Source organism: Rutilus rutilus (genome assembly GCF_951802725.1).
Source record: "Rutilus rutilus genome assembly, chromosome: 20".
Classification (NCBI taxonomy): Eukaryota; Metazoa; Chordata; class Actinopteri; order Cypriniformes; family Leuciscidae; genus Rutilus; species Rutilus rutilus.
Window position 1 is genome coordinate 15,814,723 of NC_140225.1, and position 27,934 is coordinate 15,842,656.

At 37.3% G+C, this 27,934-nt stretch overlaps 2 protein-coding genes across 5 annotated transcripts; one reads left to right on the forward strand and one right to left on the reverse strand.

The window, feature by feature from the left end:
- Positions 1 to 1,447: 1,447 nt before the first annotated feature.
- Positions 1,448 to 19,192, reverse strand: nt5c2a (5'-nucleotidase, cytosolic IIa). Of its 4 annotated transcripts, XM_084391129.1 has the most exons (19): positions 19,136 to 19,186; positions 17,746 to 17,863; positions 16,771 to 16,809; positions 15,127 to 15,200; positions 12,574 to 12,691; positions 12,389 to 12,484; positions 12,050 to 12,141; positions 11,886 to 11,943; positions 11,685 to 11,778; positions 11,519 to 11,572; positions 11,301 to 11,384; positions 11,161 to 11,202; positions 10,764 to 10,871; positions 10,614 to 10,680; positions 10,354 to 10,524; positions 6,603 to 6,654; positions 6,255 to 6,315; positions 3,396 to 3,572; positions 1,448 to 3,297 (listed from the first exon to the last, which is right to left on the reverse strand). In XM_084391129.1, the coding sequence occupies exons 2-19, from the start codon at positions 17,844 to 17,846 to the stop codon at positions 3,070 to 3,072; spliced, it is 1,716 nt and encodes a 571-aa protein (XP_084247255.1). In that variant the 5' UTR covers positions 17,847 to 17,863; positions 19,136 to 19,186; the 3' UTR covers positions 1,448 to 3,069. The 4 variants fall into 4 exon arrangements, with proteins under 4 accessions (XP_084247255.1, XP_084247256.1, XP_084247257.1 ...); XM_084391130.1 differs by lacking the exon at positions 16,771 to 16,809 and having other exon boundaries at positions 19,136 to 19,192; XM_084391131.1 differs by lacking the exon at positions 16,771 to 16,809 and having other exon boundaries at positions 17,746 to 17,885; positions 19,136 to 19,172.
- Positions 19,193 to 24,744: 5,552 nt separating this feature from the next.
- inaa (internexin neuronal intermediate filament protein, alpha a) lies at positions 24,745 to 27,848 on the forward strand. The gene is made up of 3 exons (XM_084391622.1): positions 24,745 to 25,870; positions 26,934 to 27,058; positions 27,159 to 27,848. Exons 1-3 carry the CDS (start codon positions 24,827 to 24,829, stop codon positions 27,400 to 27,402), a joined length of 1,413 nt encoding a protein of 470 aa, XP_084247748.1. The 5' UTR covers positions 24,745 to 24,826; the 3' UTR covers positions 27,403 to 27,848.
- The last annotated feature ends 86 nt before the right edge of the window (positions 27,849 to 27,934 follow it).

The following is a 27,934-nucleotide window of genomic DNA, read 5'->3' on the forward strand; positions in this document are numbered from 1 at the left end:
CACCCATACTAAAGTTGACTAAAAAGAGGAATAAAAAATCATCTTTTGGAAATTGAACTTAATGCCTTAATTTAAAAAAATAGGAAAAATCCAACCTTTAAGGACACCAATTTTCTTTGTGAATGAATAATGTATCGTAAATAAATAAATGTTCTTCCTTAAAATACAGGGTGCATAAGTTTGGACACCCCTATGTTAAATTCCCATAGAGGCAGGCAGATTTTTATTTTTAAGTATTTTAAAAAAAAAAATGTTAGGATACTATGCATCCTGATAAAGTTCCCTTTGCCTTTGGAATTAAAATAGCCCCACATCATCACATAGCCTTCACCATACCTAGAGATTGGCATGGTTTTATTTCAGTTAGCCTAAAAGCTAGTTTGATTTGCATTGAGAGATGATCTTATGGAAAGTACCCCATGCCAGTCTCTAGGTATGGTGAAGGCTATGTGATGATGTGGGGCTATTTTAATTCCAAATGCCAAGGGAACTTTATCAGGATGCATAGTATCCTAAAAAAAATAAAAAAAAAATACTTAAAAATAAAAATCTGCCTGCCTCTATGGGAATTTAACATAGGGGTGTCCAAACTTATGCACCCTGTATTTTAAGGAAGAACATTTATTTATTTACGATACATTATTCATTCACAAAGAAAATTGGTGTCCTTAAAGGTTGGATTTTTCCTAATTTTTTAAATTAAGGCATTAAGTTCAATTTCCAAAAGATGATTTTTTATTCCTCTTTTTAGTCAACTTTAGCATGGGTGCCTAAACTTATGCATAGCACTGTATATGGTGGCTGATATATTGTGCATCCCTAACATTTGATTGTTAAAGGCACAGCTGCACAGGTTCGAGATAAAAAAAATAATAATAAAAAAATTCTTTATTTTGTTATATAAATTTCTCAACTACCCTGAGAGTATTTATGCGTTTGCCACACTTTTATCCAAAGAAACTTATAGGGCCAGGGTTACGAACACCTTGCGCCAGTGCAAACCCTCTTTTAGCGTTAAAAAAAAACGGTCAGGAGGATTTACTAAAGACACGAAGTGAAAAATTTGCGCTGAAGAGGCGTGGACAGTTATTTTTGCGGCGGCTGACCTTATTTCATAAGCATTTGTAGGAGTTTTCCTATCAGAAGCCAAATTTATGAGACGAGGGTATTTAAATGAATTATGCAAGGGGATTTACTAAGGTTTGCACTAGTCAATTTACTGGTATTTGCGTTCTCGCTCTAATTTGCCCTGTTTAGTAAATCTGGCCCATTACCTGCATTGCAGGCGTACATTTATATCACCATAAAATGGTAAAAATTATTTATGACCCAAAAGAATACCAGTACCCAGATTTTGAGCATAATACAGGGTTAGTGAGGACAAATTTTCCGAGTCTTTTTTTGAAGGTGCAAAATACAGATATTGCTGAATGACCACCAGGGAGCGCTGCATGACAGGATCTTTATTCTCTTCATATGCAACAAGCCAACGCACTGAAAAGCAATCCTGTGTGTAGCAAAAAATGCAAAACATAACATTAAAAATCAACATAAAAATCTGATGTATTTCTACATTTAAACTACATTAATATCCAATCCTTCCAAACAGTCTGTCATGACAGTTTGCTTTACAGTAAATAATGGCAAACTAAACGAACATAAAAATCCTGCAAAAACATGACACAGTAGTAACAGAAAACTGGCATTGGGCACAAACAAAATCAAGAAATTTGAAACAATAAAAGGCACAGATGAATAAAAAATACCACCCCCACTATACAGCAGATTTAACCTGAATAGAAAAGCCTAAAAATAAACATTGAGGGGTGTTTGATAAGGTTAAAGCAAACTGAAATATGTCACTTTTACACGATACAGTCACAAAATCAGTAATCTTCAACAGCTACTGTGAATTTAAATGAAAGACACTGATTGAAGCATCCCTTCACATATTACACTGGCATGATGGCCCTCATCTTTCAGTCCAAATTCAACAGTACTGTTGTACCAATACAGTTGTAAATATAGGAGCGCACATGTTAAAGTATTCCAAAGCAACACGGACCCATCATAAATTCCCTTTTTGATTTAAAACAGTAACAAAAGACAAAAGCACTTCTGATGTTGATCAGAACACCATGAAAGTCAAAAACAAAGTTTCAGGATCTGGACTGTTACTGTATGGGTTACAAATGTTCATTATGTCAGAGTGTGATTCATGGATGAGCTCCCTTTTGGTCCAATGCCACCCACAGACCAACTCACAATCTTAAATCACTGGCAAGTGTCAAAAAGCTAACCGTTACACTAATATCAAACAAAATGATTTGTTTAAATATATCTGGTTGACTTAACTGCAGATAAGCGGATATAAAAATAGTAAACAACGAATCTTAGCTCTAGATTCAAGGTTTAATGATAACACAGTGATCATGGCGAGTGCATTAGACGTTTCAGTGTCGTCTTCATCTTCCAGTTATTACACTTCAGCTCCTGTATCTCACTCTGCATAAATTGGCAACGGTTGCATCAATTTGCATACTACCAGTTTTGAAATGAAGATGGCGATGTTAGAGCGCTTGAACAGGCAGTCAGACAGATACCGAGCAAGGTGTATTGTTGGTGTGACATTTCCCAGCATGCTACATGGCTCATCTCCCAAGTTTGAAGGCAGTCTACAATGCGTCATGGAGTATTCATGCTATTTTTTCAAGCTTAAGTCAGTAAAGTACCTTGTAACTGTTATGTTCCCTCAATATCATGCAAATATAATTTTAACTGATTCTGTAATTCAGTTTAAACAGGAATCTCTTCTTCCTGTTATCATTTTTTTCAATGCATTTTAAAGTGAGGCCATCTGTAAATCTCATTCAAAAATAAGAAGCTAGAACTACAGTATCAAAACCCAGTTTTAGCTTCAGACTCTCATCAAACCTTTAACACTAAAATATGTAATACGTTTCGTGAGAAGTAATCATCCTCTCTTATATCTCTACAAAATATATGGCTGAGTGTGAAATGCTCATGCTCATACTTAAACCGTAGACGCATCTCTACGCAATGCCACACTTATTCTTCCTCCTCCTCATCATCATCCTCATCGTGACAGTGTGTGATCTCCTGAGGCGTCTGAGGGAAGAGGTGTGGAGGGTTGATCTCGCTTACGGAACGGGTCAGCTGGTGTCTCTTGCACTCGAGGTCTCTGAAGTCGATGGAGTGGCGGTTGCGCGTGGCCATGGGCGACTCCGTGTCGTTAATGTCCACGTGAGCGTGCTCCACGGTCGACTCGTGAGGCATCTGATTGTAAACCACAGACAAAAAAAAATGTCTACTAAAGGTTTCTTGACTTTTATGACCAATGTATCAATGGTTGACATTGTGTTTGTTGAGCTTACCAGGACGTGGGCGGCTCTGAACAGGTAGCTGAAGGGGTAGTACAGGAGATTGATGAAGGACGCAGCGTACAGGTCAGCGTAACGCATCACTTGAGACGCGAACAGAGTCTGACGAGAGCCACTGCGGAAAAGACTTCCCATCATCCCATAGCACATGTCCATGTCATGGGTCACTTTCTGAGAAAATCAGAGATACAGAAACAGCACGGTATTGAGTTTGATTAAAGTATTGTCCGTACGACTTTTTTTCTTGTTGAAAGATTAATACTTTTATTCAGCGAGGATGCATTAAAGGTCCCGTTTTTCCTGTGTTTTTGAAGCTTTGATTGTGTTTACAGTGTGCAATATAACATGTGTTCATGTTTCGAGTGTAAAAAAACACAGTATTTTTCACACAATTTACTTATCCGTATACCGCTGTTTTCACTGTCCTAAGAACGGGCTGATGACTTCCTTGTTATACGAAGTCCCTCCTTCAGAAATACATAACGAGTTCTGATTGTGCCAGCGGTTCCTGTGTTGTGATTCGACAGCAGCTTAGCGCACGTTGCCCGGAAAGGTCACGCCTCTTACCATAACGTGGAGATGCATGCGCTCAGTGTTATTATATGAAAATAACAGCGTCTCGACGACATGGCGACAAACACACTCTACAAACGCAACTCTTCCTCTTCTCCGTGGGAGAGCAACAAGACCACACCCCCCTTTTTTTTTTGTATTCCTGTGGGCGGAGGTTAGTCAAAAAACTGTTCTAGCGACATCATTAAAGCAGGAAGTAGAGGGATGTAGTCCAAACTGGCCGTTCGATGTAGGCTTTGAAAGGGGACTTCTGTTAAAGGGACAATAAGTAGCTTTTTAGGTATTTTATTATCTAAAATCAATATTTTTATTCATAAATATGCCCTCAGTGGTGTACAAATACCTATGCCAATGATCAGACTAATCCTCGTAAACGAAGAATTTATTATCTTTATATACATGGGACGGGTAGGTCCACGGAGGCTTCCATGTAGTTCCGCCATCTTGAAAAACTATAATAGCAGAGAGGGACAAAAAGTACTAGGCCAACGCGTTTCCACAACGCGTTTCGTTCAGAGCCAGCGTCACGTGACTGAAGCCAGCAGAAGCGGAGGAGCAGAGCAGTTGAGAGGCGCTTGTCACTGCCGCGGCAAGTTTAAAAGGCTGCACTGCACGGTTATTTATACACCGTTCATTCATACATATGCTCACAGGGTCACAGGATGAGTCCTCGTCGTCGAAAAAGTCCAAAATAGGCCGTAAAAGGAAACGTGACCGGAGATTACAAAAACAAGGGTTAATGTCGGGATTGCTAATGCAGGAGAAAGCTTTCAAAACAAGAGATGCTGAAGTTGCCTGCTTTCTTCTCGACAGGTAAGTCAATGTTACGGTCTTAATTACAAGCTTTTTTTTCATTGCTTGGTTGTGAACTTTATTATATAGATAGTAGAACATTTATAGTTATATCTATTCTATTCATAGTAAGTTAAACAGGCTCTTTGATGAATAGCAGCTATTGAGTAAAGTAACGTTAGAGAAGGCACGGATGATGATGATATCTAACAATGCACGTACTTCAAAAATATAACGAATAAAGGCGGCATTACTACCAACTACCATAGTTAATGTTTTTCACAGTCAGTAATTTATACTGTAACATTCTTTTTATTGTTGATTCAAGTTTCAGTTTGTTTTAAATAACAAACCTGTTCACCCGAAGAAAAACTCGAAGTGCTATTATAAGACATCCTGTCATAGCTTTTTAGTACATAACGGCTACCGTAGATGCAACGCGCATTTGAAAAAGTGAGGCGCTGGAGAGCATTATTCGTTTGAATGCAAAATACAGTTTCACCACTAGATGGGGGAAATTCCTACTTAGTGTCCCTTTAAATAAAATATCTCGCTTGGCATTGAACTTTGAGCTTTATAATTTTACAGGTATTATTTATGCTCTAACAGCAACATTACACACTAACTAAAGTTTGAAACATGGGATCACGAAGAACAGGACCTTTAAATCGATCATAGTCGACAGTAAAAACATGTATAATGTTATTTCTATTTGAAGTAAATGCTGTTCTTTTAAACTTTCTATTTACCAAAGAATTCTGGAAAAAAATGTATCACTGTTTCCACTAAAATATTAAGCATCACAACTGTTTTTTATTATTATTATCACAACATTGATTATAATAATAAAAAAAACTTGAGCAGCAAATCAGCATATTAGAGTGATTTCTGAAGGATCATGTGACACTGAAGACCGGAGTAATGATGCTGAAAATTCTGCTATCACAGGAATAAATCATATTTTAAAATCAATTAAAATAGAAAATTATTTTAAATTGTAATATTTCACTGTATTTTTGATCAAATGAATTCAGCCTGGGTGAACATGAGAGACATTCAAAAATCTTACCGTGATCAAATGTTTAAACAGTAGTGTAAATTACTTTGATAATCAATCTGGTGAATATTTCTAAAATTAATCAGACATTTTATTTCACTTTCTGCTCAAAATTTTAATATGATTAGTGTAATTCGGACTTCAATAAAACCTAAACCTGGTATCCAAAAAAAAAAAAAAAAAAATGTGTCAAAAATATTGTAATTATATTCTTTGGTGCGCTCCATTTATTTGCAGCACATACCGTTCTATAAAGTATTCGAAAGTATTTGTCTCAAATGCACCTTTTTAAAAATGGATGCTTTGGAACTTTCATGCACTTTTGGCACATTTTAATTGTGGAAAAAAATTTTCCCATGAAAATGGATTTTTCACTACAGTAACAGGATTGTCAGTGCACAGCGTACTGCTTCCGTTATAAAGAAATATACCTTAATCCTCCTCTGAAGAGAGCTGATGTCGGGTCTCTCATTGCTGCTGCTGTCCAAATGCCTGTGAACAAAAAAAAAAAGAAAGGATGGAGAAAAATGGCAGGGAAAAAAGAGAGATGTAGGGTGAGACTGGTGTCAAAGGAGTTAAATGTAATAGAAGCCATGCACTGTCAGTCTTTAAATAGAAATAAATGCGCACCCCTTTATCTGCATGTCAAATGTCTGCAGACAGCAGGGAGGGAGCGTCATGTCCTCCTCTGGGTACACGAGTGCATGAATGCCAGCACACACGAGCACTGGATGGTGGCAGTGCGAACACCTGAGCAAGAGTTTATGGATGATACTTACTTGTAGAGCTCTGCCAGGAAAATGTCCAGACTCTGTAGTTCCTCAAACAGTGCTGCAAAACAAAAAGAGAGAACTCAGTGAACTATGTACATCTGCATCCCCACCCCCAATTATTATTTCATTAAAATAATAAAGAAATATCTTACTATCGCAGTAATACACTATTGTACTGTTAAAAAAGTGTTTAATAATAAAATATAATATTATAATATAATATTTTATAACGCAATAGATTTGCTATAATTATTGTTATTATTAGTATTAATAAAAATAATAATTCAATTTAATTATGTAATGTAATTCTTATTACAAATTTGGTAAGATGGTTGGAGCATGTGGCTTTCCCAAATGCACATTATAAGCGACTCAACCACACAGCACTTGCAGAGTAGCATTTACAGTAAATCAAACCTGAAAATGAACACAGCGCTGTGCTTTGGCTTTACTCGGAAACATGTAGTGCGTCAGACTATATTTATATAATTACATCACAACCGTTGCGATTTGATGATCGCACTAAGCCATATCACATTCTCACAACCATGCATTGTCAAAATTCATTAAAATGTTACTGGGCAACTGGTGCAACTCGAGCACAAGCTCGTCATCTAACGTTCCACTAAAGTTATATTCTATCGTTTCCCTAATGTTATATTTTAACATTCCCCTAACTGTATCATTTAACGGTCCCCAAACGTTATGTTTTAACGTTTTCCAAACTGTATCATCTAACGTTCCCCTAAAGTTATCATCAAACGTTTCCCTAACCGTATCCTCTAACTTTCCCCTAACGGTATCCTCTAATGTTCACCTAAAGTTATCCACTAACATTATCATCTAACGTTCCCCTAAAGTTATCATCAAACGTTCCCCTAACCGTATCCTCTAACTTTCACCTAAAGTTATCCTCTAACATTATCATCTAACGTTCCCCTAACGGTATCCTCTAATGTTCACATAAAGTTATCCTCTAACATTATCATCTAACGTTCCCCTAAAGTTATTATCAAACGTTCCCCTAACCGTATCCTCTAACTTTCCCCTAACGGTATCCTCTAATGTTCACCTAAAGTTATCCTCTAACATTATCCTCTAACTTTCCCCTAATGGTATCCTCTAATGTTCACCTAAAGTTATCCTCTAACATTATCATCTAACGTTCCCTAAAGTTATTATCAAACGTTCCCCTAACCGTATCCTCTAACTTTCCCCAAACGGTATCCTCTAATGTTCACCTAAAATTATCCTCTAACATTATCCTAACGGTATCATCTAACGTTCCCCTAACGGTATCCTCTAACGTTCCCCTAATGGTATCCTCTAACTTCAACCTAAAGTTATCCTCTAGCGTTCACCTAAAGTTATCCTCTAACTTCAACCTAAAGTTATCCTCTAGCGTTCATCTAAAGTTATCCTCTAACGTTCCCCTAATGGTATCCTCTAACTTCAACCTAAAGTTATCCTCTAACGTTCACCTAATGGTATCCTCTAACTTCAACCTAAAGTTATCCTCTAGCGTTCACCTAATGGTATCCTCTAACTTCAACCTAAAGTTATCCTCTAGCGTTCACCTAAAGTTATCCTCTAACTTCGACCTAAAGTTATACTCTAGCGTAGGTTTGGGCGGTATTCGAATTTTGATACCGTCAAACCTCCTCCCTATTTTACCGGGGTATACGGTATTACCGTGACTAATTAAAAATTATGACATAATGGGCTCAGACGGCGTCACCAAACTGTTGGCTTGTGCCTACACCGTTCAGAAACTGAATGCCAGATCGGGCAAAAAAAATAAAATAAATCAAGCCCAACCCGTGCACGTTGTGTCTGAGTCCGGCCGACGGCATTAACTGTTATTATGAGCCCGAGCCCACCATTATTCAACATAATATCTGTGTGCGTGCAAAAAGCAAGAAGTGCCTTTGTAATCCGGTGACACGTGTCCATTGATTTTTATTAATAAAACTTTTCTGCAAAGATGGAAGTTGACGATCGCCATCTCTGTAGTGAACGCGCATATAGAGAGAAATGCACATCATTACACAATCAGAGAGTGGCCTTTTTCTTTTCGTTTTGAATTGTTTCGTTTAAAGAAATTGACGATTGGCATCTCCGTAATGAACGCTATAGAGAGAAATGCACATCATGGATTACAGAGAGTAGGCTAGTCAATTTATTTTCGTTTTGAATGGTTTCGTTTAATGAAATTGATGATCGCATCTCCGTATGAACGCGCCTAGAGAGAAATGCACATCATGGATTACTTAGCCTAATCAGTGAGTAGCCTATTTCTTTCGTTTTTAATTGTTTCGTTTAAATAAATTTCAAGCTTTATTTATATATATTTGTCATGTCTGTGAGGCATAGCCTACACTGAGTTTCGGTTCATTTATGAGATTTCAATGCAAGTGACCGCGGCATGCCCATCATGTCATGATTATCCAGGCAATTGGTTGATGAAAAATGTATTAAAATTAAGAAACAATATATACAAAACTAAATTGGGTTTAAAGAGGCCTTTTACAAAACGAAATTTATTGAAGTGGTCAAATCGTCTGACTCCCGATGCATCCCATCTTATTTGTGCCGTTCACTTTTCATAATCAACAAAGATGGAAAAAATAACATTATAATATTTTAACAAATACGAAACTTGATGCGCTTATTTAATGAACTCGAGAACAAAATGCATCCTGGCAGCAGTGAGTGGGCGGTTGTTTCGGAGATGCGACATTAGGTTAGAGGTGTTTACATCTCTTGTATTTACCGCCTCTCCCTTCTCATTCGGTTGGAACCAGAAATATTGCCAAACTGCAACCACACATAAGCATTTTTTAGGCAATAAATAAATTATATATATTATAGGCTATATAAGTGCCGGTAATGACGGTATTGAAACTGATACCGGTGCTATTTTAAGATCCCGCGGTATCCGATATTACCGTAATACCGCCCCAACCCTACTCTAGCGTTCACCTAAAGTTATCCTCTAACGTTCCCCCTAATGTTCCCGTTCCCTAACTGGAATAAACTGTATACCGAAAGGAAGCAGAGGATCGTGAAACTGTCCATAACTTGAGTCTAGCACGAGTTTAAGCACTCTCACAAACACTCCTGTTAAAATTATGGAAGACATGCAACATGAATCTCTTAAATCAAATCTGCACTTTGTTGTTTATGATGGGAGAATTTGCGAGTTTCAGTCAGAAAGCACACACGCTAAACAAAACTCTTCATATCAGCGATGACAAATCTGAATGCCTCTAATTGGCCATCACATTCATAAGCTCAACAGAAAAATGTGTGATTGGTTATAATGCTCATTGCTTCAAAAAGAAATCTGATGGAATGCCGCAGTAGGATAGATCGAATGAATGTTAAGTATTGTAGTTTAACCAATATTATCACTTAAACATATATTCTATTATAAAAATATTTAAAAACAAATTTCGGTGACTTTTCCAGGTTTTTCATAACCGTTTGTAGTTTTTGTAATTTTTTGAGTATTTTTGTCATTTTTATTAGTTTTTATAAGTCTGTATAGTTTTTATTTATTTTTAATTTCAGTTTAAGTTTTAGTTATTTTAGTACATCAAGTTAAACAAAATGAAAATGTTGCTTTGGCAAATAGCAACAATAAAATAATAAATAAAACAATTAAACATTTTATTTTAGTTAACGTTTATTTGATTTCAAGTAGCAAATTTTTTTAATGATTTTAGTTTTAGTTAACTATAATATAATGACTCACAGCTCTTGTCGGTCCACACGTGCAGCTCCTGAGCCAGCTCAGGAATGACCAGGAATGTTCTCCAGCCCTGGCGCTTCTTAGACTTCAGGATGTCTCCGAAAATGTGGTCACCGATGTACAGGATTTCCTTTCCTTTCGCTCCCAATAGGTCACAAACTATATCTGAGGAACCTGAGAAGGAAAAATAAACAAATTCAATCAGGCAGTTCAGACAAGAACTGTTAAATAAATATGAAAAATGACATAAATTTTTATCTTACCACCAGAATACACTATGCCATGCTGCAAGGGACCAGTGTATGTCCCGATCTTCAATCTCCCAGTGATCTACAGAACAGAGACATGGCTGAATCAATCACAGGAACAAGTTCATCACAGGAATCTACTCAAGTGAGTCTAGCGGAGCTTACCGTGTCCACCTGTCTGAGCACTGTGCCCTCTCCAAAAAACACTGGCTTCCTGGCATCCACCAGAATAAGGTCAAAGTAGGACTGCCAGGGCTGATGAGGTGTACCTGCCTGTAATAAAGAAATAATATATTCAATCTGTCTTTGTGTATGCAATAAAAACGCAACACAATGAGTTCTTATATGGCCCCTGATACTACTTGTCTTTATGTTCATATTCCCTTTCCCAATATTTGTTAATAGCACATTTTTTTCTACACAATGCAGCTTGCTACACAAATGATATGTGAAATGTGTACTGTTCTTTCTCACTGGACATTTTAATTAGGGATCTGAGACAAATAAAAACAACAAAGTACGACTGGTATGCTAGTGTACTAAAAATAAAAACAACACTTACTTTAGGACCATGTGGAAAATCAAATAAGTATGTCATGATTTTCTGGAAGATAAAAGGAGTGAAAATTATGATTTCTAATGAAAATCCAACATATTTTGTTACATCTTAAATTATTAATGTCAGATGGTTGATGAACTCACATCTGTGTACTTGAAGTCACTGTTGGTAACAAGGAACACTTTGGAAACTTCATTCATTCGGCTTAGAAGCAATGGCAATTTGGCCTAGATGAAGAAGACAAATAAGATATGTAAACAAAAAATTATTACGCCAGTAAACTATAAACTATAATTCATTATAAATAAACATACAAAACTACATAAGGTAACAAAAAATGCAGGTCTGCATGAGGACTTACATCCTTTACCACATATTTCTCCAGGTTTTCAACCGTTTTCACCTTTAGTGAACCCTAAAATATCACACAGAAGTGGTTATTCAAAGTATGACATTCACATTGAGTCCAGAAAGGGGGTTCTTTTTATAAATAAATGAGTATTTTGACACCTAAAAATAGCTTTTACCTTGAAATGGACCCAATCCACAGCATCTCTGACATCCTGAAACATGCTCTTGTACGACATGAAAAGATCTCCATCTTTAAAGCCCATCTCACAACTGAGGAGGTAAAATCCAGTATATATAAAATGGCAATTCAGATAATCTACTGCATGCTCATGCAAGAGTAGCAACAGAAGCATTAAAATGAAGGCACAAAAACAAACCTTGTATATCTGGAGCAGCTAGTGAAGAAGTCAACTAGGCAGGCAAAGAGGTATGTCTCTAATAACGCAGAAAGACAAACAATGTTAACCTAATAGACTATACAAAGACTATAGATTCTATATATTCTTTTGCTTTTTGATATTCGTTGATTCAATATTTTGACCTGGGAGGTTGAAGAGTGTGTTGAGGATGTAGAATCGTTCTGTATCTCCACGCTGAATGAACTTGTTTGGGTACAGCTCTCTTATCTCTGGTCTAAAACAAAAAATACAAATACACAACACATTTGCTGAAGGTGTGACCAAGAAAAGTCTACATGAAATCGCAAGTTACACTATTAACTTTCTTAAAGCACATTTCTTGTCTTATTGGGAATGACGCACCAGTGCATGTTCTTGCAAATAAATGAATCTTTTATTATCTGTAGACGAATAAACACACAAACAAAGGAAGCACCACGCTTCACTAACCAGGGGCTCTTGAATTATGAGTGCTGACTCACCCACGCAGGAAGTTAAAACCATGAGCACACACAAGGATGTTTCCGTATGCATCTACTTTCAGCAGGTTTCCATACGTTGTATCAAACACCAAGCCTCTGAAAGATGTAATAAAATGTGTGTGAATCAAAACATGCAGTTGAAATACAGATTAGTAGCATGTTGGGAAAAGGAACTTTCAAATCACCTTGTGGGAAATGCAGGGTCATAGACAAAATTTAGCAGCTCTTGTGGGTAACCAATGGAAACTAGTCGCTCCACAGTCAGATCAAAGCCAAGAGATTCATACTCCGGAGACTTATACACTATTAACAGAGGAGAGAACAGAGGCAAAGTTATCTGATAAATCCCAATACAACACATGAACGAGATGAAAGCAGTAAATGACAAATGTTGTTCAAATGTGTGAGATCGGCAGGATATTTCATGTTTTTGAAAGAAGTCTCTTATGCTCACATAGGCTTCCTGATCAAAAATACAGTACTAACGTAATGTTGTGAAATATTATTACAATTCACAATGTCATTTTCCATTACCTGTAATTTTCAGCACGGCATTAACACTTCAATGTCACATGATCCTTCAGAAATCATTCTAATATGCTGATTTGGTGCTCAAGAAACTTTTCTTCTTATTAGTATCAATGTTGAAAACAGTTGTGTAGCTTCATATTATTGTGGAAACCGTGCTTTATTTTTCACGATTATTTCAGGAATAAATCGTTCAAAAGAACAGCATTATAAATGTCTTTACTGTCACAAAATGTCTTTACTTGCCACTGTTGCCTTTGGCTTGCTCAGTTGGGGATATTCTGGGGATATTTAATTTGATTTTATCAATCAATAAATTCCACTAGAAACAAACCTTGTTGTATTATTTTAATTTAATACTGTGAAGCTGCTTTGATACAATCTGTATTGTGAAAAGCGAAATACAAATATACTTGACTTGACTTGACTTGACAAAAGTATTCATTTCTTTCAAAAAATAAAATGGTAGTGTATATTGTATATTAAAGGAGAACTCCGGTCAACTCCGGCTCATACCTGTGTTTACATCCTGTTTTCGGTCGAAGTCCAAAGTAGTCGATTGTCGAGTTCACGCGCATAGGTTTAGTACCTATGATCACGCGCGTGAACTCGACAATCGACTACTGTGGACTTCGACCGAAAACAGGATGTAAATACTGGTATGTGCGCTGGCTGAATAAACATCATTTTTATTAATATCTTTCACATCTACTGCAGTCAGATTCACCCGCGTTCACTCCGAAGGAATCACTCACATGACCTGTGCACTTGTAATGACACATCAAGGATGTTAAGAGGCTAAAAGCAGGTTTAAAACTTGCCCCATTGAAGTCAACAGGGTGCAAATTTTAAAAAGAGGATAACACGGTGTAGGCAACACCGATTTTTGTCGTTGTTCTCTGTACTGACAGCACTCCAAATGTACTAAAAAATGAGCTCAATGTTAAAATTGACCGGAGTTCTCCTTTAAGAATAACTGAAAAATGGTATGATTGTTGCCAAATGCTCCATTTTCTTCCTTTGCTGGTAAAAGTATGAAACACTTCTAGAACCCATTTATAATTTCCATGTCAAAACGAACTTAAAATATTACAAAAAAAGATCATCATTAGCAGTTCTATCAATCTCATGAAGGACTTTGCCATTTTTAAATAAACTCTTGGTTGGGAAACCCTGTTTTAGCTCATGGTGCCTCTCATTTCCTATTTTAAACCAAGCCCTTTTTCACAGCATACTATTTCCATCTTCAATTAGGATGAATCTATAAATGGATTTGGAATGACTGCAATGTGAATGACTTCAAGTTGACAAATGAACTGCTTAATTTTCTGTAGAAACAAAAAGGTTTAAGTGAACCTCATTCAGGACCTGTACAGGCCCCAGACAACTACAAAACTTTTGTATTAATATGTGCCATTTTTCAAGAAACCCCTTTGGCAAGATCAGCTAAATGAACATTTCCCCAAAGAAAGGACAGACTTCTAGTTGACAGAGAGGAAGTAAATGTCAACATTGATGAAACGCAGTCGACCCTATGGTCAAGCTTCACAAATATCTCAAATGATCTGTCCTATCATCACGCTTTCATTGTTCAACTAAATATCAGAGACTACTTTTAACTAAAGACACTTGGATACTAACCAACATGGAGTCAAAATGGTTCTGCAATAAAACCTATTTGGTGGCCCCTTCAAATGGATACATTAGGTCAAACACTTCTCTTCACTTTTTGTCTGCTGAAACATTTGCCACACTAAGCAAATTCACTGCACTGCAATTAGTATGGATTTACACAGCAAACACACATTGATCTTTCAGACTAAGCAGCTCACATTTGGTGTTAATATTAGGCTGTGTGCTGGAAAAGAACTTAAAACATTTTCCTGTGAACATTATCACTTGTTTATCATTACAGACCCATAAACAGGAAGTTGACCCATATCATGGATGTCAGTGCACCCATCCATCTAACATGTTTATAGCTTTAAGAGGAAGGAATCAAGCACGTGTCCTCAGACATGAGCCAAGTGAAGACAGGGGTGCTATTTGCAGAGCCATGATGAGATCAGGATTAGCTTACAGTACCAGCCTATGGTACTGCCATTTCGCAATGCTTTTGAACTGATTTCACAAATGAGACTCCAAAACAAGGCATGATGCAGACCTCATCTGTCACACAGGCAGTTCATAGAAAGACTAGTACTTCTTACCTGCTAGAGTGTAGTCCATATCAAAGCCAAAGCATTTTATCTTCTCCATTGCCAGACTTCTATTGACAAAAACTCTGTGGACGTAAAAATACAATCAATTTAAGAGTAATGCCACGCAAATTCAATATTCTCTTAGTTGCAACCAGTGTTAAATTCAGCAGACTGTATTATTCCATTGGCTTGAGCTGTTCAGCTCTCAGGGAGTTTAGGTTAGTGTAGATAATGATTTACACTGACCTGTGAGAGCAATAAATCTGAATTTATGCATTTGGTTAATTTATATCTATTCCTAGTTCAGCCAACAGCAGCAAATGGCAAGGTAATATTCCTTGATTTCCAGTTAAATCAAGTATTTCAGGTGGAAATTAGCAGGTGATTGACCACTGTTTTAACAAGACACACCAAAAACAGAATGGCAAATAAAATAAAATTCAATAAAATAAAATCAGGAGAAAACATCCTTACAGTCTGTTGTTAAATGTGTTTTACAAACCTGAAAAACAAGTTTTCCTTTTTATTTTTTGATGACAGTGACACCACTCATCTGGGTAATAAACTCTACCTTACAAAAAGTTTGATGACGGTATGATTTTTTTATGCTTTTGGAAGAAGTCTCACCATTTCCATTTGCATTTCTCTGATCAAAAATAATGCAAAAACAGTATTAATTTGAAATATTATTACAATTTAAAAGAATTTTTAGCAGTCATTACTCCAGTCTTAAGTGTCACATGATCCTTCGAATCAATCTAATATGCTGATTTGGTGCTCAAGAAACATTTCTGATTATTATCAATGTTTTTAAAACAGTTGTGCTGCTTAATATTTTTGTGGAAACCATAATAAATTTGAGCATTTTTTGATTCACAGAAAGTTCAAAATAACAGCATTTATTTGAAAATCTTTTGTAACAATGTAAGTCTTTACTGTCACTTTTGATTAATTTCATGCATCCTTGCTGAATTTTTTTTATCAGTAGTGTAGCTTTACACTGATATATGAATAATACCAATATATGAAAGGTTATGATTCATCATAATTATTGGCAATCTATCAAAATATGCACTTATATCTGCATTTGAGAAGCTTTTGTACATTTTGTTATGTTAAGAGATAAAAAAAAATAAAAAAAAAGATTTCAAGCTTGGTAAATAAGACTTTGTATTTCAAGTATAAAATACATCTGTTATTGTCTTTCACATTTTAAAACAGTACTATTGTCAGTTGTTTTCTAAATTATGTTAAAAGCAGTGATTCATTTTATGTTATTTTAGTTCCCCTGATGCTACTACATCTTTAACCAACTATATATCTGAAGTGAAACATTAAAAATAAAGCTGCATTTACACTAGGAACAAATGAGCTGTTACGTTACAGTGAAATGATGTGTTAAAAGCATGAAGGAGGGAGATACAGCTAGAGGAAGGGAGAATGAAGGAATGATCTCACAGATTAAAATCCCATCACAGGTCTTCCTATGGACACCTACATACAGTCACAGCACAGTGCAAAAGCATTGATGGTTTTTTGTTCATCTTATATTTTTAGTGCTGTGCTGTGATGAGTACGTTGGAGAAAAAAACCATCAATTACAAAAGAGATGATCAATCAGCACTGCAGGTCAACGACAAACCTTTGGCATACCTCATATAGGGATGACAGTGGGCCAGTTCCTGAGGTAAGCTTTGTAATAAAGGAATAAATGGACTACATATTATAACAGTAATAAAACCAGCTAATACCACCACATAAAGAACTGTGTCCAGATCGCTTATAATTGACAATTCAGGTCTTCTTACCATTAGATTCATTGTGATTTTTTTTTTTTTTGCACTTTGTGACTGCCATGGCGTGTCTTTTCTTTTCTGCAGAAAACTGCATACAAGTCTGCATATAAATAAGGATTGCTCTTAAGAAACAACTGTTTGCCCTGACAAACATAGGAACTTTCCAGTATTATGCTGACAGGGCAAATTAAACTGACAAAGGGCATAATTAAATTTAGCCTACTAAAATATAAGAAATGAGTACTAGAATGTGCATATACACTATTACAATGATTGTTTTCAAATAAATTATTTTAATACTTTCAAATATGCAATAAGTGAGCACAGTCAGAAAACACTTCATTCTTTTAATTCAGAAAAAAGCTTGCAATATAAAATCCTTTCTTAAAACGCATGCAAGCTGACATCATTTCAAAAATGAACTTGACGGATTTTGACAGACATGTATAAACACATGAAGCAGCATGATGGCACAGCAACAGTAAACATGCTACTATCCATGTCTGTATCTCTTCTTTTTATTTTTTTTTATTAAAACATAATTACAAATCTAAAAAAAAAATCTGTGTACTTAAAATAATTGTGAGCATAAAATATCTCAATGCGAATGTGTCTTCATTATGGACCATAATCTTAGCTGGAAGTGAGACCAGCAGCTCATTTAAGGTCATTTCACTAACTGCCTGAATTTACTTGTTTTGTCTTGAAACACGTAAATTTAGATATGACAATGGATTTGTTTTCAAGTCACCAAGAGACTACATGATCTGATTTGACCAATATAATGGTAATGGCCTGCAAAGCTGAAGGCATAAGTGAAATGTATTAATACCTGTGATGCACCTCTCTTCTGTACTTCTTCATGGATAAACCATCCATGTTGGCTGGAAGGTCTGCATAATTCTGGAGCCGATCACTCCAAGAGGTCGTCATCTTTAACCGTTAAAAATCTGAGAACGATACCAACACTTTCTAAAAAGCAAATAATGGTTATAGGTCTTTTAATTAATAATAATAATAATAATAATAAACTATAATGCAACGCAAGCAGACTGGACGATACAATTAATGTGAATATACCCAGCACTTGTTTAGTATCTCAGAGGTTACATTTTCACCACATAAAATTTTTGCACAATAGCTCAGCCTGGCCTTGCAGATAAGATATGATATGAAACATTTTAAACAGAATCTCAAAATGTTCATCAAATCTATTCTAATGCTCCATGTATAATAATCATATTAAGTCAGAGTAACATAATTTCCTGTCTATAAGATAAACAGCCATGATCAGGAAGAACCGACATAACCACAGAAAGCTGCCTGAAACAATGTTTAAATCCATTGAAAAGTACCAGCTTCATGTTTCTTTAAATACCCAATGAAAGGAAGGACTGTAGATCAAAAATATCCATTAATAATCTTTATTTTCTAAGTTTAACACTGAAGGACAGCTTCGCAGAAACCTATTTTTTCCTCAAATACCAAAATTAATGTCGTTATCTTTCATTCTCTACATCAATATTTAGCTGTTATTACAAATAGTGAAGACCACCTATGAAATATGTAAAATAATAAAGCACAAATAATAAAACATGAAAACAAACATTATGCACATTACTGGCATCTTTGACTTACATAAGAGACAATGAGCGGGTCTCGTGCATTTTAAGACTCAAGGGAGCTTTGAATTCAAAGCAATTGCCGTTTCATTCAAATAAGACCATATTAAATCTTCAGACTATTCAGTAGAGTCAGTGTAAAGATTTACTAAGGATTCAAAAGAGGAGACCCAAGGTCTAGCTAGGACCAAGGAGCAGGACCGGAGCACACAACGTTTTAAATGATTTTTATTGGTACAAAACGACTAGCTAACGTTTCGACGCCCATGCGTCTTCTTCAGAGTCCGTGAGCACCAACCAGGCTGAAGCGCAAGTGACCCCTTTTTATTTACTAAGGATTATTAAAATATAAGTTACATGTGAGCAGATCTTTCCTCTTGTTCATGGAGTTCCGTGATGGTAAAGTTAGCACACCAGCTAGCTAACTAACCTTCCTTTAGTTTTGATTAACCGGATACTACTGTATAAAAGGGAGGTAAATGCTTAACGAATGTGGCTATAACACTTATAACAACACAGTAATCCTGAAACGATTTAATGACAGAACTACTGACTATTGAAAAGCGTTATATCTCTGCACAGTGTCAGCACGTTACTTACCTCACAACACCACCAACAGCTGCAGCCAGCTTTGCGCTATCTGCAAACTGCGCATGCGCAGATGATGCATTTCAAAACAATATTAAAAGCTCATTTAAATGCTATTTATATGAACACTTCATTGTTCATAATATGTGTAAGTGATGACGTTCAAATAATAGATTGCATAATCTAATGTAAAATTTATAATGAATCTAAAAGCAGAGGTGGACAGTAACAAACTGAGGTGGAAAGATTGACGTCAGAACGTCATTGACATCAACATCCAACGTCGGACAGACGTTGGATTTTGGTTGAAAATAGGATTGTTTGAGATGAGCAAAATCTGCGCAAAACTGATCACCCGTGAGACCACAAAATGTGTCCGAGTGCGGTCTGACTTGCTCAGATTTCATGCTGACGTAGGCTATGTCAAAAAACTCTTGCCACAGCAAGTCGGATCCTTGTCGGATTCTGCAGATCAAACTCATGATGGGAAACGACTTACGGACGACACACAGCTTAATGCTCATCTATCTATAAATTACAAAACCGTCTGTCTGTCTGTCTGTGTGTGTGTGTCTGTTATTCGCATATCTCTCGAACCGTTAGTCCGATGGCTTTCAAACTTGACAGGTGTCTCGCTACAGGCATGAGTAGGCCTAAGTGCAGCGCCAAGTTTGACGTTGTTTGGATTGGAAATGCTAAAGATATCGTTAAATATATCTGTAAAAGAAGCACTTAGAAGGTTGTGGTTTAAAAATAAACATTCTGACATAAACACTCTGTCAGCTACACTAGATAGCAAACGACTATTTGATGTGAAACTTACATCTGGAAGACGTATTTTAAAGAGTGTTTGCTCATCTGCAATACGTCTATAGGACGTTTCCTGTCAGATGTCAAATAGACGTTTAGAAGATGTCAGTTTAACATACATTCTAAATCATTCTAAATCATTACATCTTAAAGACATCTTCTAAACGTCTATTTGACATCTGACAGGAAACGTCCTATAGACGTATTGCAGATGAGCAAACACTCTTTAAAATACGTCTTCCAGATGTAAGTTTCACATCAAATAGTCGTGTGCTATCTGGGAGCTGTTTACTTCTGAATATTATATTTTATTCACGGCCATCATTTGTAGTAGTAACCTATTCACAAACTATTTGCTCAAGCATAGCATTTTTTCGGAGTTCACTGTGTAGCCTGCTCCCTGAATCGTCGCGCTTATTCATTTGTGGATGTTAACTGAATCTGTTAACGTGTGTGTGTTATTCGCATATCTCTCGAACCGTTAGTCAGATGGATTTGAAACTTGACAGGTGTCTTGCTACGGGCACGAGTAAGTGCAGTGCCAAGTTTGACGTTGTTTGGATTAGAAATGCAAAAGATATCGTTAAATATATATCGGTAAAAGAAGCACGCACTGGCTTTTGCCGCTCTAGCCGCTGGCCACTCCCCCTCTCACACTGCACACTGAGTGAGCACAGCTGGCCCCTCCCCCTCTCACACTGCACACTGAGTGAGCACAGCTGGCCACTCCCCCTCTCACACTGCACACTGAGTGAGCACAGCTGGCCACTCCCCCTCTCACACTGCACACTGAGTGAGCACAGCCCAGGACCAGAGACAGAGAGGGTCGAAGAAAGCAGCGGAGCTTAAAGCCTGTTTTATACTTCTGCGTCGAACTGCCGCCGTAGCTACGTCGTAGGCTGTGTGTAGCGCGCGTACCCTTCGGCGTACCCTGACGTGCACCTCTCCAAAAATGTAACAACGCGTCAATTCTACGCGGACACAAGCGCTGTGATTGGTCTGCCAGAACCCCTCCCTCGGGGTTTCACATGCTCCCCAGGTGCGCGTCAACGCGGACAACGACACAGAAGTATAAATTAAAACCAACACGTTGCCTACGGCGTATAGGCTCCGGCGTATGTCCGACGCAGAAGCATAATGAGGCCTTAAGTAGCGAGTTCACTGTGTAGCCTGCTCCCTGAATCGTGTAGTTAAATTTTCCACATTTATTGTATGTCATTATGTCAGTATCAGTATTTGCTTTCTACCATGCACAAATAAAAATGTCACTTTTGCTGTGTAATTGTAACAATAAGCACTCAAATTAGGGATGGGGCCGATCCGATCCAGTATCGGTATCGGGACCCGATACCAGCGTAATTCACGTATCGGATTTTCCCGATCCAACCTGCTGAGATATCCGATATCCATGAGTCATGTCTGCGCTGGCTTTAACGTCTGCTGAAATGACTCCAAAGTCCAAAAGTGATTCCCGCCGGCTAGTCTGCTAGCTGGCTGCAAACTGTGGAATGGATTTCCTGAACGGAGGCGCGGCTCAATGAGACACAGAGTTATGAGACACGCCCCCGCTCAGGAAATCCATTCCACGGTTTGCGGCTAGCCAACAACGTCCGCTGTGTGGAAATACTTCACACTGGAAACACCGCAGAGCAAGACAGCAAAATGCAATGTTTGCAAAGCTGTAATTCAGAGCCCTTTAAAGCTCCCTCGCGTCGTACAACACAACGAACGCAATCAAACATTTAAAAAAGCACCACGTTACTGTGCGTTCACACCAAACGCGAATAGCGCGTCAAATTCGCGTCTACCGCGTCTATTTGGACGCTTGAATATTTTGAATCCATTCGCGCGACCAGAGAAAAATTGACGTGCGTAAAAAGCAAAAGTTTGAAGCGAAATCGACGCGCGTCTGAGGCGAAATCCGCTTGTTTGTTTGCACGATGCTGATGTTGATCGAGCATTTACTGCATCAGAGCGAAGGATCACCCTTCAGATAGTGTGTGTGTAAGATGTTTACACTTGCACTTTTCTTATATTTCAAGACGCAAGTATTTGACATTTTGGGAATGTAATAAATATTGACATGACAATCAATTTGAAACCCTTACAGTTGCATATTTGTTTTCAGAATGGGATTTTTCCTGTAAACAGGATTTCCTGTTTTTCTGACTTCCTTTTCTGACCTTATACTTACCTCAAGTTGCCTTTTGGGACATACATGCATACATACGTACATAACATATCATTCATATTTCAGCAACATATACAATATGTTGCAATAAACAATAATGATAATAATAATATTAAATCAAACACAGCTCTGGTATCGGAATAGTATCGGTATCGGCCGATATCCAAATTCAGGTATCGGGATCGGATCGGAAGTGAAAAAATGTGGATCGGTGCATCCCTAACTCAAATACACCAAACCAACAATTACTAAAAACACACACAAAAACTGATTTTGCACGGGCACTTTGCACTGCTTCCTGAATCGACGCGCTTATTCATTTGTGGATGTTAACTGAATCTGTAAGTCAGCTATGCTGTTTATTTCTGAATATTATATTTTATTCTGGTGCGCTTAACGTTATCGCTACTGTGTAATAGTAGCCTATGCTATTCACCAACTAAACATATCCTATTCAATGCGTTCACAGTCTCTTTCACGGCCATCCTTTGTAGTAGCTTATTCACAAACTGTTTGCTCAAGCATAGTGTTTTCTCGGAGTTCACTGTGTAGCCTGCTCCCTCAATCGTGTAGTTCAATTTTCCATATTTATTGCATATCATTATGTCAGTATCAGTATTTGCTTTCTACCATGCATAAATAAAAATGTCACTGAACTTTTGCTGTGTAATTGTAACAATGAGCACTCAAACACACCGAACCAACAATTACTAAAAACACACACAAAAACTGATTTTGAACAGGCACTTTGCACTAGTTCATTTAATTCTGAATTTTGCACACATAAGTTGAAAGGCATTTGTTTGTGCATAGTAAAACATATCTGCAATATTTATCAAGTTCACGGATAATTGTGCGTGCATTTATTAATCATTATGATACTCAAATCATAATAAAGTAGGCTATACTATAAAAAATCAGATGAGCCCAGAATATGAACGCAACGTGTTTAATTACACGTTAAGCATTTTCCTCCCATAGAAAACCATTAGAACGCTTAATGACGCTTAATGCATATTAGAATGTCCCCTTATTATGTCGAATTAACGAGTTATTATGTCAAAATAACAAGATATTATTTCGAAATAATAGATATTATGTCGAAATAACGACTTATTATGCCGAAATAACGAGATATTATGTCGAAATAAGAGATATTATGTTGAAATAACGACTTAATATCTCGAAATAACAAGATATGTTTTTCTTCTTCTTCTTCACCATGCGGTTCAGGGCTTCCATAGAATACAGCCTGAATATAATTGCTTACAGAAAGTATTTTTGGGGGTGCTATCGGGGTGCTTTGGCCCATGGGGACGTTATTGAGTGCACTTATTCAATCTCACATTCAATCCTACTACTGGAACTGTTTTCTATAAATACATTTGATAATGATATGAGGGTATGTGTTTTTCTTTGTCTTTTCTTTATTTTTTTATTATTTTTTTTACCTTGTAGGATGTTACATACAACATCACACAGTAAACCCTGTCACACAGAACAACTAGTAAAAATATTTATTTCATTTTCTATTTTTTTTATTTCATGTCTTTTGATAGAGACATGAATAAAACGAAGAGAATGTGCATTTTTAATGCTTATGAAGTGTAACTGATAGTAATACGTGTAAAAAAAAAGTAAAAAAAAGCAGAAATCTGTGGAAATCATGCACCTTCCCATGCACATGCACACTCATCACAGAAAAGATTGGATTGGAAGAGAAATATCGCCATCTACTGGTGGTCAACTTTAGACCGTATTGCCAGATTAAAAAAACAAGGCTAGTTTTTATATGATTTGGACTATTCATATCAGGAATCAAGAGCTAAATAAAAAAATTAAATAAAAACATTTTGTACATAGTTTTTTTTTTTAATCCTAAAAATATATGTAAATGAGGTATACAATTTTATGAAATGTGGTCAATTTATCTAACATTCTTCTTAGGAAACCAATCATTCTTCCCAGTGGGGGAGGAATTCATGCAGGTGGAGGACTGAGGACAATTTACATTTAATTTTTTAACATTTGTATAAACGTCTGAAATATTTCATTTTTAACCCTGCTGCCCATGCCTGATCTGTTTCGCTGGTCAAGACGGTTTCCCATCCTTGTCTCTTTGCTGGTTTATACGGTGGAAAATTAGCTTAAGCCATCTAAAACCACTGGTTTAAGTTAGTTAAGAGTTAAGAGTGGTGTAATTAATGTTTACATTTTGGGTCAGACTAGGAGACCAACTAGCTTTAAAAATCCCCCCTTATCAGCAGTTTTAAATATTGTAAAAGAGGTAACATTTTGTGTCTTAAAAGTACGTCTGGGTAAAGTGTTTTATTTGTAATGCACAGACTGAAATGACATGGCCATCCAAAACATTTAAGCCAAAAATAAAAACAAGATCTCAAATCAAGGGTGAATGGGTTTAACTGTTGAATTTCTGGTCCATTCAGCACTGCGCAAACCTGGACAGTTCCATCGACACACACATCTGTTTAAATGGCCAGACAATCATTTTCTTATGTGCAAATGTCAAACCTGTTGAAAACATAACTAAATTAATGTTTTAATGCTCTCGAAAAAGGTTTATTTTCATCTTAACTGTCACCACCAGAGGGAACATGATAGGCTGTTGAATGGGACAGTCCGCCGGGTAGGCTATATAATGACAAGCACACCCATTTTAGACTCCTTTAGTTGTGACGAAGATGAGTTACGGATCAGATCAATACATGTCCTCGTCCTATAGAAAGATGTTCGGGGAAAACCCTCGTTTTACCGGTTCCACCTCTAGAATGAGCTCTATGTCTTCCAGCGGCTTCAGGTCTCACTCTTTATCCCGCAGCAGCGCCTCTCCCGTGGGCTACTACAAGAGATCGGGCCGGTCATCTTCCTTCTCACCGGTCCATTTCGACAGCGTGGATTTCTCTCAAACATCAGTGTTAAATAACGAGTTTAAAATCGTCAGAACCAATGAAAAGGAACAACTTCAGGGTCTCAATGACCGTTTCGCGATGTTTATCGAGAAAGTGCGCAATCTGGAGCAGCACAATAGAGTTCTGGAGACCGAGCTCGTGAGTCTGCGCCAGAGGCAGAACGAGCCGTCCAGACTCGCAGACCTCTATCAGCAGGAGATCCGCGATCTGCGAGCTCAGGTGGACGAGATAAACAATGAAAAATCACATATTATCATTGAACGAGATAGTATCGAGGAAGAACTGCAGAAACTTCGAGGGAAGTTTGAGGATGAGATGCGAGCGCGCGAGGAGGCAGAGCAGACCCTCAGATCCTACAAGAAAGATGTGGATGATGCCACCATGGTGCGCGTGGACCTGGAGAGAAAGGTCGAGTCCCTCTTGGACGAGATCAATTTTCTGAGGAAGGTGCATGATGAAGAGGTGGTGGAGTTGACTAATATGATCCAGGCAGCCCAGATATCTGTGGAAGTGGAGTTATCCAAGCCTGATCTGACCTCGGCCCTCAAAGAGATCCGTGGGCAGTATGAAACCCTCGCGTCGAAGAACCTTCAGTCTGCTGAGGAATGGTACAAATCAAAGTTTACCAGTCTCAATGAACAGGCCACTAGAACCAACGAGGCAATGAGAGCCACGAGAGAGGAGATCAATGACTACCGGCGACAACTACAGTCCAAAACCATTGAAATTGAAACCTTGCGCGGCACAAATGAATCTCTTGAACGGCAGATCCGCGAGATGGAAGATGCGCACAATGCCGAGGTCGCAGGTTATCAGGTAAAAATAACATTTCCTATTGAAGTTGAGCATGCATGAATAAACATATAGAAATGAAAAACTATCTATCTATCTGTCTGTCTGTCTGTATATCTATATCTGAATATTCAAACAACAATGTATTATTCTTAAGGAGTCCCCTTTAAGTTGTTGTATTTTTACTTATTTTACATTTAAATGTAACTCATATTTGAATAAGTGAGTCATGTAGACTAACTCACTGGTTTCTGGAGGTTTGTTGACACAATTAACTTTTTTACATGCATTTTTTTTATAAATATATAAGGGAAAGTGTATGTTTTAGGTGCTGTGACTGTGTTGCACAATTTTTACAGGTAATAACCCATTTGCCTTCGCTAGTTCATTTAAATGGTCCTGCTGTGTGACACATAAAGGTTTAAAAATATAATCATGTAATTTAATCACCCAATTATTATGAGCTCATGAAAAATGTAAGGAGTTCAGTAAAAACGTTGTTTAATATAGTCTGAGTGAACTATACCACATGACACGGCTGAAACTGCTTGAAATACCATGTCAACTACCCAGAGTTCTCTGTCCATGGTGCTGAACTAATCGCACACAAGAGGTGGCCGAGGTTAATTCCACTAAGAAGAGTCTCTTGATAAAGAGGATTTTGCAAGGGAGATTTCTGCAAGGTCATGCTCACTTGCTGACAGAAACCTGAAAGATATCTTTAGTTAATACTCTGCAACATAAATAATCCAATACATTTTGACGTGAGGTTTTTCCCAGACATGATCTATGACCTTTCATCTCTAAAGAGTGAAAGAAGTGCCACTGTAAATCAGATTAGCATATCTGAACTTTGTGCCGAGATGGCCAGTCATTGTCAAGAGATAAAGGTTCACATCAGCTTTTAGAAGCAGGACGGTTTAGTTTAGGTGCTGAGCTAAATTAAATACTCAACAGTGGTTATGTAAATGTGAAAAGTGCTAGATGGTTTCATGTAATGCATTTCCTTATGTTTGTAATTTTATCACAATCTTTTTGTGCTAATGCTAATATCGCTGTATGTATTTTTTTCAATTCCATTAACCAGGAAACAATTGGGCAGCTGGACACTGACCTTAGAAATACTAAGAGTGAAATGGCCCGTCACCTCAGAGAGTATCAGGACCTTCTGAATGTCAAGATGGCTTTAGACATCGAAATTGCCGCGTACAGGTAAAGCACCAATGATTCAGTGTTATTGCACATGGAAAGAACTGATGCATGAGAATGAAAATGAATAATAACTGACCAGTCTTTGTCAATGTCCTCATAGAAAGTTACTGGAGGGTGAAGAAACCCACTTCAGTTCTGGGGTGACTTTCTCCAGCGCACCCAGCATCACTTATGGGTATCAGAGCCGCTCTGCTTTCACCTCAACCCGCAATCCCAAAAAAGAGAAAGAGGAGGAGGTACACGGCAAATCCAAGGCAGCAGCCAAGCGGGAGGAAAACACGGAGGAATCCGCTGTGATTAAGAAGGCAGAAAAGAGTGATGCTGTTGATGTTAACTCTAACTAAGAATATTACAGTTGTTAAATCTAGCTTCCATAGCAATTTTCCCAGCAGTCTTTTGAGTGTTTGGCACAGCAATCACTGCTATTAGCTGAAAACTGCCACTTGTTGTTTATGGTAATTGGTGATATAATGTTTCAAAAACCATCTCTACAGTATGTTGGTTTAATACTCCAGAACATAGGCCTCAAATTTACTGTGTGTTTATTTATTGTAGTTTCAGAGAGTATTTTAGTCCTTTTGATGATGTTAGAACTATAAAAATGAGCCTCAGTATGGAAGGATGGCCGAGATATAGCCAGCAGCACTGATCAAATGATTATGGATAAATTCACAATTATTTATGAAAGGTTTGTTGGGAAGCACTATGGCATATTACAAATAAGGGACCAAACCACTTAATTAACTGTAACACATGCCTTAACTACAATAAAGTCAGTAATTAAAATGTTTGTTCAGTTATGTCTTTTCATTCATAGATCACTCTCAACATCACTGATCGTTTCTGTCCCATTGAATACTTTACAGCTCTTAATGG

What these genes read in the sequence shown, in the direction of transcription:
- nt5c2a (XM_084391129.1), bottom strand. Translation starts at nt 17,846, where the DNA reads ATGACGACCTCTTGGAGTGATCGGCTCCAGAATTATGCAGACCTTCCA. An exon ending in GACCCTGCATTTCCCACAAG is followed by an intron (nt 12,485 to 12,573) that starts GTGATTTGAAAG and finishes TACATCTTTCAG; the next exon opens with AGGCTTGGTGTTTGATACAA. An exon ending in AGAAATATGTGGTAAAGGAT is followed by an intron (nt 11,385 to 11,518) that starts GTAAGTCCTCAT and finishes TTCTTCATCTAG; the next exon opens with GCCAAATTGCCATTGCTTCT.
- inaa (XM_084391622.1), top strand. Translation starts at nt 24,827, where the DNA reads ATGAGTTACGGATCAGATCAATACATGTCCTCGTCCTATAGAAAGATG. An exon ending in CCGAGGTCGCAGGTTATCAG is followed by an intron (nt 25,871 to 26,933) that starts GTAAAAATAACA and finishes TCCATTAACCAG; the next exon opens with GAAACAATTGGGCAGCTGGA. An exon ending in ATCGAAATTGCCGCGTACAG is followed by an intron (nt 27,059 to 27,158) that starts GTAAAGCACCAA and finishes ATGTCCTCATAG; the next exon opens with AAAGTTACTGGAGGGTGAAG.